General features: G+C 37.8%; 1 protein-coding gene across 1 annotated transcript in view; it reads left to right on the top strand.

Moving 5' to 3' along the window:
* Nucleotides 1-8749: 8749 nt before the first annotated feature.
* Nucleotides 8750-17188, top strand: part of FAM13C (family with sequence similarity 13 member C) — a 157494-nt gene continuing 149055 nt past the window's right edge. Inside the window, exon 1 of the mRNA XM_059397448.1 lies at nucleotides 8750-8790. Within this exon, the coding sequence (XP_059253431.1) occupies nucleotides 8771-8790 (20 nt within the window). The 5' untranslated portion in view covers nucleotides 8750-8770. The remainder of the gene's footprint in view (nucleotides 8791-17188) is intronic.

Here is a 17188-nt window from a genome sequence, read left to right as displayed (position 1 = left end):
CTTATTTGTGGAGCATAACAAATAAGCGAAACCATATGATAATTGACTCTCTCTGCTTGACTTATTTCACTCAGCATAATCTCTTCCAGTCCTGTCCATGTTGATACAAAAGTTGGGTATTCATCCTTTCTGATGGAGGCATAATACTCCATAGTATATATGGACCACATCTTCTTTACCCATTTGTCTGTTGAAGGGCATCTTGGCTCTTTCCACAATTGGTGACTGTGGCCATTGCTGCTATGGACATTGGGGTACAGATGGCCCTTCTTTTCACTACATCTGTATCTTTGGGGTAAATACCCAGTAGTGCAATTTCAGGGTCATAGGGAAGCTCTATTTTTAATTTCTTAAGGACTCTCCACACTGTTCTCCAAAGTGGCTGCACCAACTTGCATTCCACCAGCAGTGTAAGAGGGTTCCCCTTTCTCTACATCCTCTCCAACACATGTTGTTTACTGTCTTGTTAATTTTGGCCATTCTAACTGGTGCAAGGTGATATCTCAATGTGGTTTTGATTTGAATCTCCCCGATGGCTAGTGATGATGAACATTTTTTCATGTGTCTGTTAGCCATTTGTATGTCTTCATTGGAGAAGTGTCTGTTCATGTCTTCTGCCCATTTTTTGACATGATTATCAGTCCATTTGTTTTTAAGTCTACAGAGACCAGCAAGATCTAGTGCCATCTGTTGGCAGTAAACAAAAGCCAGGAACCTTGCCCGGGCTTATGGTTTAGTTTATCTCTATCTAGGTCCTTAGGTTGAACATTCATAAGCTCACATTTGTGAGCTTTTGCGCTAAATTCTTAGATACTGAGTTTGTTCTTCAGCAATTCAATAAATCTACCAGTTTACCTAAATTTATGTCTTGTTTTTACTCAAATAACATGTTCTGATTACATAGATAACATATTTATTGGAAAAACATGGAAGGCAGAAAATTCTGAAGAAAGTTAAATTTAAGATGAAATCTAACTGTACTGTGATTCACCATTTGTTGTATTTTTATCTCACTGTGTAAATTTGTATTTTCCTTCACATAATCAAACTTCTGTATGTATTTTTTTTTATGGAAGCCATACTATAGCAACCAGTCTTGGTGATATCCTTTTCCCATCTGGGTATATAAGTTACTCTAGTTTTCTAAGTATCATTTCTTACACGTTGACTAGTCCCATCAAGTAGTAATATTGAAGTAGTTATACATAAAGTGTATTATGTGATCCATGGAAAAGTCAGGTTTAAGATTAAATTGCATATTATATCTATTAACTCTATGACCTTGGACAAAGTCTAACCCCTAAAAACCTTTGTTTCTATACCTAGAAAGCAGAATCAATAAAAATACCTACTTTATAGGGCTGGCATAATGAACAAATGAAATAATAGATATGAAAAGCAAATGTGACCTGCTAAGTGCTTTATCATTTTTGGCTAAAAGGTTAAAAAAAATTAGGATTTTATTTATTTGACACAGAGAGGCAGATGGTGGGCAGGGGTGGGGAGAAGCAGGCTCCCTGCTGAGCAGAGAGCCTGATGCTGGGCTTGATCCCAGGACCCTGAGATCATGACCTGAGCTGAAGGCAGAGGGTCAACCCACTGAGCCACCCAGGTGCCCAAGGTAAAAAATTTTTTAAAGTAGGTAACTGGTGAAAGAAGCAATTTGTATACTCTTGGCTATAAAAGCCTCAAATCCAATACTCAGTTCCATTTAGGAAAAGAGGTTTAAGTGCTGCTCATGTTTTAGATCTTACCCACTTTCAGCACTAGATTAGAATCCTATCAAAAATACACCTTTGTAGGCAACAACAATGGGTTTGTATGGTTATGTATTTACTCATTCATTCACATACTCACTTATTCACTAAGTAAAATACTATGAGGACCCTACTATGTGTCAGGTATTGTGCAAAACCCTAGGAATAAAATGGCAGGAAGGTATAGAAATTGATCTTAGTGATCATATAGTCTGGTGGACTGTGCAAAATAAGTATATAAACACAATTGCATGTCCACAGTACAAACAATGTACTAAGCAAACAAAGATAGAGAAGCAGTTAATTTTGACTGGTGGATTATTGGTGGGGGAGGGAGTTTGGAAGATTATCAAAAGAATGACACTTTAGTAAGTCTTATATATGCAAATAAGGGATGGTACTTCTTGGCTAGGAGGACATCATATGTAAAGTCCAGAGAAGGTGTGGTTAGAGAAGAAAGAGGGAATAATAAGTAAAGTGAGAGCAGAGCAAGTTAAATGGGATTTTGTTGGAAAAGAGGGAATTTGTCAGATATTTTTATCCCCCTAGCAACTCTCATTTTTAGCGTAAGTCATAAGAATAGAGCTGATCCCATCTCCTGCCTTGAGTGACAGTTCATGTGTCTTTGATTAATACAAATGGGAAAGTTAGTTATTTAATACATATATCTTGTTGGATTAACAAAACCTTCCAAAATACAAGATTTGTGGGGGAAATTAATAAAAGGAACTCCTAACTTTGACAAATTCTGGGAAGCACTAATCCATATAATAAGGAATATACTTCCAACTAGAATATTCAGTTCACAATCTTATGAATCAAATCAACAAACATGAGGAATATACTTCCAACTAGAATATTCAGTTCAGCATCTTATTAATCAAATCAACAAACATGAGAAATTTTATTAGTGGAAGAGGGAGCATAAAGTCATATTGACTAGGTAATTAGAACACTTACTCTTGTGTGAAAAAGTCTTCAGAAACAATAGGTCAAGCAATGGAAACCACATCCTCAAAGCTCACACATTTATTTGTCAACAGTTTAAATAATTTGAGTTAGACAATTCTTTTTCCAGAGATATTCATATCCTATGACCAACATATATTTCTTTGTATTTGTTTAACTTGCAGTAGTAGTCAACTGCTTAATAATTTATTGATAGTGTAATAAGGAAGGGAGGAGTGTATTTCAAATGGGGTAGGCTATTCCTATTAACCCTGATTGTAACAACTCTGAGATAGGGAAATTGGTAAATTATGGAAGCTCTTTCATGTTTTGATGCCATCTTAGAAGCAAGTAACACTGAATGATGCTTTATTGTTACATTCTTAGCTTTGTCATCCACATTTAGATGTAAGACAAGCCTCCTCTTACACAAGACAGAACAATGGTGAGAAAAATGGCCAAAATAACATCAGCAGCTCCAGTTGTTAATGGAAGAAAGGATTTTGAGGCACAAAGTGCAGCTGGTTGGGAACTCTGAATGAGTTAGAATTAGAAGAAAGGAGCATTCAGTCTGGAATGTTTACTTTTCAATTAATGTTGAAAAGTATTAATATTGTCATTATCACTGCTCTTGCCATCGTTATTAATCTTAAGGTTTCTCAACCATGTGCTGCCAGAAGAAATAAACCAAATGGTTGTTTTTGTGTAGGATTGAATATAGGATTTAGTTATAGGAACCATTCCTAATGCCATCAATTTGAAGTCAAGTTGAAAGATTTTCCAAGCATCTCACTGAAGCAGCTACATGGCAATAGAAATGTTTTAGCTAGGAGATGTAGGAAGCTTGAAAAAAAATGTATAGGTACAAAAAATACTTTGCTAGAGATTTGGGTTGGGGAAAGAGATTTTCTGTGTTTTTGAGCCACACTATTTTGCTGATTTCTTTTAAAAAAGGAAGAAAAAAGGAGACATTTTAGCTTGATACAACTGAGATGAAATCAGCTTGATCCAGCTGTCTGAAGCATCAGAATGATTGCAGCTGGCTAATTTCTAATTATAGAATCTCTATTATTGATGATGTAAGTGGCTGAATCTGTGGCTTGACTTCTATGATCCCTGGCTTTGTGAAAAGCTGGGATTTTTAGGTAATGTTTTTTCCCTCTGCATAATAAAATAAACAAATTTAAATTAACTCTTGGGGCAAATATAATTAAGGAGCTGCAGATGATATTTTTGTTTCTTTCACTGGCCAGAGTATGCCCCACTGTGACTTTGGATGAAGCTATTAAATCCTGTTTCTGTGGGATTCAGTCCAGAACTCTGACGTCCTAAGGTTATTTGGGGAGGCCAAGGTCAACATCAGTAATTCTGAGTTTCAGAGAAAGTTTATTTCTCTAATGGTTTGTGTTTAGAGAAGATTTCAGACAGAATTATTGCATTTAAACCTTAGTCTAAACCCTCCATTGATCTTTTGCCTTCCTTGCTTTCATGTTGTCCACTAAGTCTGTTTTTGCAGACTGATTTAGAGAGAAACAGGGGGCAAGATTGAATCTAGGTAAGTTATCAGTGTCAATGTGTTAGTCTGTTTGGGCTGCTATAAGAAAATGCCATAGACTGGATGGCTTAAACAACAGATCTTTATATCTCACAGTTGTGGAGGCTCAGAAGTCTAGCATCAAGGTGTCAGCTGATTCCTTTCCTGCTGACAACCCTCTTCTTGGCTTGCACTGTCTTCTGTGTCCTCAGTTGGTGGAGGGAGGGAGGGAGAGAGAGAGAGAGAGAGAGAGAGAGGGTGTGCTCTCTAGTTTCTTCTTATAGGGTTATTAATCCCATCGTGAAGATCCCACCCTTATGAACTCATCTAATCCTACTTACCTGCAAAAACTCCATCTCTAAATACTATCACATTGTGGGTTAGGACTTCAAAAGATGAAAAGGGTTGGGGGGAGGGTGAGGTCAACCAAGCAATCATCCCATAATAGGAAAAACTTTAGTTAGCTGAGACTTATCAGACTATAATTCTCAACTTGTCACTTTATTGAGAAGGAAACAGGTCACAGAATGTAGTAAAGGAATCTCAAGCAGTCCCACGATGGTCATCCACCCAACTTCAGGTAACATCTTTGTGTTTGATACCACATCATTATGATTGATGGTGGGAACATTGCTCAAAAGATTCTAGGGGCTCCTGGGTGGCTCAGTTGGTTGAGCATCTGGGGTCATGATCCTAGGGTTCTGGGATCATGCCCCACATCAGGCTCTCTGCTCGGTGGGGAGCCTGATTCTCTCTCTTCCTCTGCCTGCTGCTCTGCCTGCTTGTGCCCCCCACCCTCTCTGTCAAGTAAATAAATAAAATAAAATAAAATTTAAATGTGCAGTATATTCTCTATATAAATTTATAAATTTATAAAGTTACACTTCTAAACTACAAAGGTTTTCATTTGTTTCAAAGTGAAAAGATTTTAACTGCAAGAAAAGTCAGGAGTTTTATATAAATGGTATCCTTCATTTCCTAAGCATTTTAGTAAGATATTACCTGGATGTTAAAAAATATATAATGCAATTTCTATTTTAATTTTTCAAGTAGTTAATTGTTGGACAAATTTAACTATTCTTTACTTTCAACACCAATCTGTTCCTTTTTTTTATTTAAAGATTCTGTTTAAATCTTTAAATAAAAAAAAATAAAGTTGGTGGTTGAGCCAGACTATGAGTCTTGTGACTCTGTTCTTTTCACTATGCAAACAATAAAATGTTATGCAAATAAAATATAAAGTAAATTTTCTTTACAAATGCAAAAAACAAAAAATTTGAGAGAGAGAGAGAAAATGAGAGAGAACGAGTGTGAGAGGGGGAAGGTCAGAGGGAGGAGCAGACCCCCTGCTGAGCAGGCAGCCTGATTCGGGGACTGGATCCTGGAGCTCCAGGATCATCACTGAGGTGAAGGCAGTTGCCCACCCAACTGAGCCACCCAGGTGCTTACCAATTGGTTCCTAAGCAATCATCAATCTGAACTCAGAAAATGTGTCTTTTCTTCGATCCATTAAAAAGCAGAGCCTAAGGCAAGAATTAAAGTGCTGAAGGGTGCCTGTGTGGCTCAGTTGTTAAGCATCTGCCTTTGGCTCAGGTCATGATATCCAGGTTCCTGGGATCAAGCCCCGCCTCAGGCTCCATGCTTGGTGGAGAGCCTGTTTCTCCCTCCTCCACTTCCCCTGGTTGTGTTCTCTATCTCTCTGTCAAATAAATAAATTAAATCTTTAAAAAAAGAATTAAAGTGCTGAAACTTTGTTTGAGTGGTATCTCGGGTTATGAGTGTTAGGAAAAAGGGAAGTAAGCCAAAGAAAGATGTGATATAATGTGATACATTTTCATGGGATTACCGTGCCCCAAAGAGCCATGAAGAGAAACTGAAGGTCATGAAGGAGACATGCTTGCTTATTAGGAAGGACTTTTCCAGAAGGTCAATGAGGAGATGCACCTCAGTGTAGAAGTGGAAAAGGAGAGCAGATGCATCTGTCTGGCTCCTTCCTGTTCCCCATTTCCTACTGGGCAAGTTTCACACTGCAGGGACTTCACTGTCCCACACTTTTGGATTATGCTATCAGCCCACTTGGCAGTTTAGAAAGCCACTATGTGGTATTCATGTCCTGAAAGGCAGGGGTATTTTGGCATGAGGGTCATGGGGTCATGACCTGAAACATTAGCTCATACCTTCTATCTTGGAGAACTTAGTGAACTAGTGGCAGGAGTGGTGAGGTCCATGAGGCAGTTATCGCCTTAGAAAATAGAGGCAGTCAGCCAATTAGAGTTGGCATACAAGGTTCAGTCTGATACAAAATCCTATGATTCAATTGGGAACTTCATAATGTGAGAAATTAATAAAAAGTAAAAAGATAAAACCATGAAAATGATTTTTTAAGGAAACTGTGTACAGAGATTTATTATAAGGAATTGGCTCATATGATAATGGGTTGGTAAGTTCAAAGTCTGCAGAGTATGCCAATGGTCTATGATACCCCCAGAAAGTTTGAAGACTGTGAGGCAGACAGAGCCAATATTGTAAATGAAATCTGAAGGTAGTCAGAAAATTCTCTGTTTTCTTGTTCTTTATGTTTTCTACTGATTGAATGAGGTGTACCCAAGTTATGGAGGACAATCTGCTTACCCTACTCTTAAAATGATCAATCTAATGTAAAACTCTAATAATTTAAATGTTTATCTTATCCAAAAACACTGTCTCAGAAACACTCAGAATAATGTTTGACCAAATATTTGGGTGTCCTGTGGCCTAGTGAAGTTGACACATATAATTGACCATCACAAGGGTCTATCTATTTTGCTAGAAGGTTCTCCATGAGACAGTGGGAAGGTATTAAGCTAAGGAGTTCTGTGTTCAAGCCCAGGCTCCACAAGCTGTTAGCGTTTTGATACTGGATAGGTCAATTTATTTCTTTGGGTCTTGGGTCTTTTATCTATAAAACCCAAGGGTTAGATTTCTAAGGACTTTATAACCCTAAAATTCACTGATTTTATAATTCTTGGAATTCACCTATCAACATTGTGTTATAAAGTGTTATAAAGTGATGTGACGCCACATTCCACTATAGTTAAAGCCAAATATAAGAAATCTATGTAAACTTGTAGCAAGGCAGTTTTGTATATGGGAGAATCTCTTGGTTTACTGAAGAGGATGAAGGAGACTGAAAAATGATTAACTGCAGAAGATTGAGGAAACAATGATCTCCTTGCTTTCTGATTTCATATACTTTTTACTTAAAGTAAAGTTAGTTATTTTGAGCCTGCATTTCAAGATACCACTATAATTCCTGATAACTAATTCTGCAAATTGTTTATTTCATGTATAAATGTTTGCTGCCTTAAATATAACTTGACATCTTAAATGTCCGATCTATGAATAGCTGCTTAGGGCAAAGGAATACAGCTACTACAAACAAACAATGAAAATGAAGATTTCAGAGAAGAAATCGAGGAAACAAATTTGGAAAGATCAGCTGTCAGACCATTAAGCTAAATAAAGTTTCCTATCTTGTTGAATCTTTTGTTATACTGTAAGAACAATGGCATTTGGTTTGCGAATTCTCTTGTTGGGTTATTTGTGATGACTCTTCTTTTTTTTTTTTTTTAAAGATTTTTTTTGTTTATCAGAGAGAGAGGTGGGGAGAGAGCGAGCACAGGCAGACAGAATGGCAGGCAGAGGCAGAGGGAGAAGTAGGCTCCCTGCTGAGCAAGGAGCCCCATGTGGGACTCAATCCCAGGATGCTGGGATCATGACCTGAGCCGAAGGCAGCTGCTTACCCAACTGAGCCACCCAGGCATCCCTTGTGATGATTCTCTTAACACCTTTGTCTTCTTGCCCCAGTTGCTTTTTTTCCCATTGTCTTTGTATTGGAGTAAATGAATTAACACAGAGAATCTAGAGCTTCAAATGTACCCAACTCAGCCAGGTACAAACATAGACAATATATCTTCTCAGATAATGAGCATCGTATCTGAATATATGCAACAAATATAAGCAGATTATAACATATATGAACAATTATTATTAATATACTAGATTGGCTTTCATTATTCATGTGTGAGATTGTGTGAGGTTGATAGGTTTGCTAAATTTGGTATAAAATACTAACTTTGGGAAATATTTGGTCATTTGGAGGTAAAAAATTCCTTTTTTTTTTTTTAAATCCAAATATGCCTTCTCAAGACAGTTTAGTCTTGGATTAGTCAGTTTGCCATCATTCTGTGAGGGATAACCTCGATGCGTAAACCACATTTTCTAGAAACCCCTCTTCTCTCTGTTTATACACAAGTAGTACGGAGAGACTTTTCTTTCCTTGGCCAGTTAGTTTCCAGTTGTATTTAAAGTGACAGTGTGTGCGGCAGCTCTGTTTCACAGTGGGAACAGAAAATGAGAGAACGCCAATTAGAGAGAGGAAGAAGAAGAGGGGGAGGGGAGAGAAAGTAGGAAAAGGAGGGAGGGGAATAAGAAAAAGAAGAAGGAAGAGGAGGAGGAGGAGAAAAGAGATACTCGGCAGGAAGGAGGACAAATGAGAAATGAGAACACAAGGTAAGGGTTAATTCCTGTCTCTGTTACCTCAGTCTCAAGGGAGAATTATGAAGTAGTGAATTGGTTAAATATAGCCCATTATAAGTGTTTTGTTTGAGCTACATATATATATATATATATATATATAGAGAGAGAGAGAGAGAGAAAGAGAGATTTGATTCATTTATTTGAGAGAGAAAAGGTGAGAGCAATAGAGCACAGCAGGGGGAGAAGCAGAGGGAGAAGGAGAAACAGACTTCCCACAGAGCAGGGAGCCTGCTGTGGACCTCCATCCCAGGACCCTGGGATCATGACCTGAGCAGCCACTTAACCAACTGAGCACCCAGGCAACCCAAGAGCTACATAGTTTTAAAAAGTTAATTTCTGATTGAGGGACTTTGTGTAAAAAATTCCATATTCCTAACTTTTTAAAAAGCATAGATCTGGCGATCTTTGACCCATACGATTTTTTTTTTTTTTAATTTATTTGAGAGAGAGCACCTGCAAGTGGGGGGACGAGCAGAGGGGAAGGAGAGGGACAAGCAGACTCTACACTGAGCTCAGGAGCCCTGCACTGGGGCTCCATCCCAGGACACTGAGATCATGACCTTACCCAAAACCGAGTCAGACGATTAACTGACTAAGCCATCCAGCCCCCCTGACCCATATCTCCTGGTGGCAGCAATGGCTGCAGCCTGATCAAATGTGTGTCCTTTAGACAGAACATGAACTCTGTCCAGTTCCTCCCAGTTACTACCATACCCTGTTATTTCTTCCCTCTGCTGCACTAGCTTATGATACCTGCCATGCTCCTTGGGTTTTGAGTTAAAAGACTTTTGCAGGAACCTCTTCTATGGTGTAATCATCTTTAAATATTTATTCTCTTCAGTCTGCTTGGCACATACAGGTGCCAATGACTAATTGTTATTAATGAATAAAGATATTGTTGGAAACAGGCCTTTTCCTAATATCTGAGGAAACTGGAGTGAGAATACAGATATTTAAAATAAAGCAAGTTAACAAACTGTTAAGTAATATCAATTCTGTACTCCTACTGTGGCAAATATATCTTCATAATAACAAATCAGGAGTATCTTTTAAGCTATAGTTTTAATAGAATTAAATTTAGCAAACTATCAAAGGTGATGGAATTCAATTATTTTCTCACATATAGGGTTGTTCTTTGAATGGGCTAGCCATGTTTGAAGGAGTAGTAAACAAAGATCTGTAACATTTACAGCTTATTTGTTATATTTATACCATAAAATTTATGTTTCTTGTTTTTATTTGACCAAAACAAATGCTTATGTTGTTATGATCAGAATTTGCAAATAATATGTGGCCTATTCTCAGCAATGCCATCTTTGTGAGTTATTGTGGTTTTCAGATAGTTTTTATTAATTTCATTTCAAAGAAACTTCATTCCCCTAAAACAATAGTAATTGGATTTGTTAAAAAATGCTTAAAGCAATGTTTCAATTTGGAAATAATCACCAACTTTATATATATCAAAGTCATAAGTTTACATACCATGTTCAAACATTATAACAGGATTGCATATGGAAAAAATGATCATAGAAAATATTGCAAAATACTTTAATTTCATTATTAGTTAATTTTCACCCTGTCTTAAAGCAATTTTAGATCCACACAGTAATATATAGAATTGCTATCATGCTTCACGCATGTATGTCTTTAGATATATGTGTGTCTATGTATTTGAATCATGAGGGTTAATCTACCCAAAAAGGAGCGATTTTATGTGCCAATTTTATATGGTTCAGCCTGACCTGTATTTAAGTTATTTGAATGTTTCATATTGTAAAATATTCCTCAGCTGTTTATACCTCACTAATTTGCAATTGTCTCTAGAACTATATGTAGGAAAGAAGACAGACAAAATGAGCGTTCAGCACTAAAGGAGATGCTTTGTGGTTTGTGAGTCTAATGTGTTCAAACTCTCTGACCTGAAGGATTGACAAGGTAACTGATTTGTCTCTTCCCCATACTCAGGCTCTTCTGTCATTCAAATCCTCCATATACTCTGGAGTAGTATCTTTGGAAAAACACTCAAACTACTATGGCTTTTGGGCACAGTCACTTTTCTTTTTGAGAATGCAAAGCAAGAGACGTGGAGGAGTGTTGCCCTGAGGCTGAAGGAATGTTGGAGGCAGGAGTGAAAGTTTAACTGTTGGTCACACACAGTCAGTGCTGAACACCAGGTCCTGAGGGATCCATTTGTCACCAAGTGTTGACTAACGGTCCTTTAAAACACAGCCGGGCATACAGACTCTTCTTGCCTGAGTCACTGAGATACTAGCTGGAAATTCGGACTCCTGAAGGGTGGCTCTATTCAAACCAGGATCCCAATCAGAAGTGTTCACCAATGCATAGGACACAGTCAAGCATGACGTCACAGGCCTTAGAAGATCAGACCCCAGTGCAACCTGCTGGCTTTGACCCTTTTTCTTGGCCTTTAACAGTCTCCTCAAAGGCAGAAATTGCAATTAAAATATTGAATTCTAGATGCCATTCTCTATATGGCATTATTTCTTCCCATCTTTAAAAGCTTTCAAGATTGTTTATAGTAGAATTTAAGACTTAGAAACATTAAAAAATTAGATGTTAAGCGATTTTTTCAAGATTCCTATCCAGATCTGGCTCCAGATATTATCATTTTTCCACTAAATCAGGCTTTCCCCCAAAACCCTGAGATGGCTTTTCCCTTCTGTGTTTCCCCTCCTTTCCCTGCACTAAAATGTGCTCAATTAATGTTGGTAGCCTAAATACAGTTAGATTTTTACAGAACCTCAAAGAAGTAGATGTCCAAAGCCATGATACATTTCCTTAGGCAATATTTTTCCTTTAGAAGAATGGCTTAATTTACCAAAAAGGAGATGACTTCACCCAGTACACTCCCCACAAAGCCCACATTGAATTTGTACTTGGGGTTCTCTGCTCTTGTTATCACGGGTTAGATGGCTATTGGCCCCATAAGGCAATGAATGCTTTCTATGTAGAGCTCTTTGACATTCTGGATAATCCTTGACATTTTTTTTATTCCATGAGTGTGACAGTGAACTCCTAGCTTGAAAGTTATTTCCTTGGCTATCTTGATAAAGCTAAGAACAGAACAATTAAATTAAAAAAAATTTTTTTAATTGCATGTATATGAGTGTTTTTGTTATTTAAGATTTTACCTAATTATAGACTGTGTATCTGAGTGGGATAACATTTGGCAACCTTAAAGAATAAGCAATAATTGAAAGTACTCTGACAAATAAAAACAATAAAAGTGAGCGGGGGCTTGATGACACAGGAACTCAGAAGACATATATCCACAGAACTTATTGTGTACGCTAACATGACTTTATATTCAGCTGATTTACCAATATAACTTTATTATTCCACTGCCTCATCAATGTGATTTCACTATTCCAGTGTACTCTTGCCCAGGAAGATAAAAGTTGCAAATATATTCATTGTTTGTTTCCAGAACTTCACATAATTTCATTTAAATGAACATCAAGCTACTTAACTTTTCAATAGATAGCATAAAACCACTGTTTATACCCCAAGACTCTTTGCACCCTTCCTGTCAAATTTTCACCATGCTGTATCCATGGATCATAAAGTATCACATCATGACCCTTAATCTTTTCATTCCCCCCCATTGAATGATCTACCTTAAACCAGACTCTACAATCTCATAAATATCCCAACTTTCCCATTCTTACTTTAAGAAGATATTAGGTCCCTGGAAAGGTAGTATTCTCCCTATCAGGTAAGAATAAACTCAGCCCTGTCTTACCAATTAAATGTTTTAATGATATGTTGGAGGAGACAGAATCTGACAAAAGAATGGCTGAATACTGATAATTAGTATAGCTTGGTGATAGGCATATGGAGTTTATTATACTAGTGTTGTTATTTTTGTATATGTTGGAAAAGTTAAAAAAAAAAAAAACAAGCTGAAGTTCTTGAATTAAAATGTAGCTGGGCTATAGGCCAAGGAAGGGAGCTGATGAGTGAGTGATGAGAGCTCAAGACAATGTGGTAAATAGACTGGAAAATGTAGTCTGGAATCAGCACCCTATGATGCTGTGACAAGGTCTCCCTCAATTTGAGGATTGTGCACATGAAATTCTCAACCCAGTCCTTGATAATATACAGCACAAGAAAATATCCCTATGCACTTATGAATGGTACAAGACAGATCCCAGATTGTAATACTGTTCTTATGAGCATTTCATTGATCATTGGTAATGTTTATCCAGAGAGTATGAAATGAATCTTCTTCCACTGTGTCATTTCTCATGATGGTAGGAAGAAGGTAGATAACAAATGGGTAAAGGGATCATTAGGATGGAAATGGCCTAGGAACCAGGCAGTTGAGAGAATTTCAGGGCCTGACTAGAAATCAGATAACCCCATCGCTTCTTAATATCTATATCTATATCTATATCTATATCTATATATAGATATATATATGAAATTTCTTTCCTCATTTCCTTTGATACCTCTTATAATCCTTATTTTTCTCCATCTGAGCCTTCTCTGTGACTTCGGTAGCCTCCAAGCACTTCCCTTCCTCCATGTCTACTTGCAGACCTTCAGTGATTATAACGGGGGTGGTGGTGGGGGAGACAGACATCATCTCAGTCCCTTCAGCTTTCTCCCATAGCCAGGTTAGCCCACAGAAGCCAATCTACCCACCCAGTAGTGTTGTAATACCATATATTCAAAGTCTTAACCCTGGGTCAGCCCTTAACCACTTTCATTCAGTCATTTATTATGTTGATGTGGTCATTCTCTAGGTAGGATTTTAACTTCAAAGTTTTTGTCCCTAAATATACACATCTTTTCTTTCTCCCTCTTTTTTTTTTCCTTTCCTTCCTCCCCTTCCTCCTTTCTCCCTTCTATCCTTTCTCTCTTTCCCTTCCTTCCTTCCACATAAAAATGGGTCATGCAGATCTATTTTTACATTTCCCAATAACCACAGAATTTTAAAACTGGGAAAACCACTAAAACCCATTAAATCTATCTGCCTTATAATTTAGGACCCTAAAGTCCTGAAAAGTTTAGCTATTTCCTGTACAGGGTGAATCTGTAAATGGTAGAACTGAGGCAGCTTCCAGGACCCAGAATTTCCTGCTTGTATTTTCTCCTATATTATGCTGCTCTCAAGGCATTTAAGCTTTTAACGTTTGTTGACAAAAACTACCTCTGATGGGTGATATACATTTTAAAATTTGTCTATCTTTGTAGCTTGATTCTGGATATTCTATTTTTGCTCATTACATTGATTATGCCAGATCAGTTTTGTGGCATAATCCATGTCCTACTCTTTCTAGGACTGTATGTTTACTAATTTGGTTGAAAATCACAACATTACCCATGAATTGTATTGATTTTTTGAGGACCATTAAGAAGTTAGTTGGTTTCTTGGCAAAATCAAAGCCAGTGACAACAGGCCCAGCAGTGACCTGCGTTGAATCCTGTTCTGAGGGATTGATACCAAATATAGAAATGCAGCAGGCCTGACTGCTTCAGGACCCCAGGGAATGTGGCTCTCTCTGGCTGTGTGTAAACCACCTACATATGATGAGCTCATAACGTCCATGGAAGATGGAGCTAAGTCATTGTCTCAAGGAAGTGATAAGGGCAAATTTTATTTTATGCTAATATGCACTTAGTATTTAGAAATAGTTGTGGAGTGAGACATTATGCTTTTGGATCTATAAATACATCTGCTGTTTTAAGTACCAGTAAACAGTATTCCTGCCCAACCTCAGCAAAGTCTGACTTTGAGTTATATTTCCAGTATAATTGGTAGTTGATACATTTTACTAAGTTTCATGAGCCCACATTTGTGAGCCTATTAGGGAGAGAGAGCTGCGGGGAGGAGAGAGAAAAGAATAAAGAAGAAAGGCAAGGTCAAAGAGAAAAGGGAAGACAAGGCTATGAGGTTTTTTTGGTACTACCACTGAGCAAATGTCACAATTGCTTCATACTTGGATATTATCCAGTTCTTATCTAGCTAGCAAATAGTGCCTTCACTAGCAACATGCTTTAAATGAGGACTTCTTAATCTTTTTTTTTTCTCCTCCAAGCCATACAAGATGGATGAGAGCTGGGGTATGGAATTTTCCCATCAGTGTGCCAGGGTTATGAGCAGTTACTAGTGGAAAAGCTGCAACAAGTCTCCCACTTAATCTCCACTGAAGAATGCAGTTAGGAATGCATGTAAGAGAGTGATGTTGCAGAAAAAACTTGGATCAGGTCTAATTTATTATTTAGAAATTGAATTATTCACAAATGTCAATATGTGACATATGACTTGCAAGCTAAAACATACCTCATAGTCACATCATGCCAGGGTGTCAAAACAACACTGTCAAGGACTGTTGCTTGAATTAGTTAAATTAAGTAGCCATACTTTTTGCTCCTTGAAGATACCAGAAATCTCACCTATCTTCTTAATAGCCATCTCTCTCTCTTTCTATGCCAAGAAGTATAAATTAATGGTTTGTTGAGATGAAAATTATAACTATCTACTGTTATTGTCTGGGTAGATTAAAGATGGTTACAAATTCTTTGTTCTTTGACACTCTACCATTAGGAGGTTGTTGCTCTTGAATCTCCTCTGACTTGTATCTGCCTTTGACCAAAAGAGTATGGCAGAAATGATATTATACCATCTTGGCCATCCAGGCCAAACCTTTAAGTGAATCAACAGCTTCTGCCATGTAAGAAATGGATTGTCCACAGACTACTACGCTGTTAGAAGTTCAAGCCACACAGTGAGGCTCTGAAGGATGAGATGCCATGTGGAGAGGGAGTCAAGGAGCCTTGGGTTATTGGCTGTGTGAGGAAGAAGCCATTTTGGAAAGCATTCCTCCAGCCCCACCTGCTTCAGCCTGACACCACACAGATCACAGATGAATGGCCCAGGTGAACTCCTCAAAAATTCCTGACTCTCAAAATTAAGAGCAAAATAAAATGATTGTTTTAAGTCATGGAAGTAACAGATAAAAACAATGCCTATGAGGTGGGAGTTTTAAAGAGATGTCAAATAATGTTATGAGCAGAGGTATTTATATAAGGTGATTGCCAGTTGAAATGTAGGCATGTTTACATGGACCGAAGCTCAGAGACCTTGTATAAAGAAAGGATGTTATTATGACTTAAAACAGAAAAGTAATTTAATGGAACCATGAAGGAGAGAGAAACTCTTAGAAACTTCTCTTTGAGAGTATAGAAGGAATAATGGAGGGGAAAATACCTTTTCTGCTTCCTAGAACAAAGGCGGCACTGGTGAGTGAGCCCCAGATGTCTTGGATATGTTCTGCTTATGCGACCCAAGCAAGTGTGAGGTTGTTCTTAACTAACTGGATGACTCATTAAATTGCTATCTGTGTTCGACCAGAGCTTCAGCTATACCACTTTGCTGGAAGAAGATAGAACTGAAGAGGATAGAAATGTCACTGACCTTTAGGTGATTTGTGCCTTTAAGCTATTACCTGGTAACCCTGGGGCCCCCACTTTTCTGTCTTTCACCCTAGCAGCACCCCCAAATTTGGCCTAAGACTTTTTTCCTCAATTCTTTTTCGACCTATCTTCCCTGAAGTAAAATAATTTTAAATATTCTAAGTTTTAATGTATTAATTATTTAATAAACCTTCCCTGATTTATATAATTTTTAAAAATTATGCATTGAGAGGCACCTGGGTGGTTCAGTCTATTAAAGCTTCTGCCTTTGGCTCAGGTCATGATCCCAGGGTCCTGGGATCGGCCCTGTGTAGGGCTTCCCACTCAGTGTGGGGGATGGGTCTGCATCTCCCTATCAAGTAAATAAATAAAATCTTTTAAAAAATATTCATTGATGTGGCTCAGTGGGTTAAAGCCTCTGCCTTCAGCTCAGGTCATGATCTCAGGCTCCTGGGATCAAGCCCCACATTGGGCTCTCTGCTCAGCAGAGAGCCTGCTTCCTCCTCTCTCTCTGCCTGCTTCTCTGCCTACTTGTGATTTCTGTCAAATAAATAAATTATAAAAAAATAAAAAATATATATTCATTGAATAAAAATATGTTTATCGTATCCTCCAAGTTTTTAGAAGGATTGTATCCACAGAATACTGATTACATTAAACTGGGAGAGATACCAACATAATTTTTGCTAAAATATATGTTCTGTAATACTTGAAAGATTGGATTCAATATCATGAAATGTCAGATAAAACAACATAGAATTTCATATGAATATGCAAAGCTGGAACTTGGTTCAACAAACCAATTGCTCTCCTTCTGGGTGGCACTGGTGTGGATCTGGAGTAGGAGTTGACTCCAACCATCTGAGTCTCTGGTATGGTGCAACTCCCCCAGACCACTCACAACGATCTTGAGCCACATGCAGAGAGT

Source organism: Mustela nigripes, chromosome 4 (genome assembly GCF_022355385.1).
Source record: "Mustela nigripes isolate SB6536 chromosome 4, MUSNIG.SB6536, whole genome shotgun sequence".
Classification (NCBI taxonomy): Eukaryota; Metazoa; Chordata; class Mammalia; order Carnivora; family Mustelidae; genus Mustela; species Mustela nigripes.
This window is presented reverse-complemented; position numbering and strand designations above follow the sequence as displayed.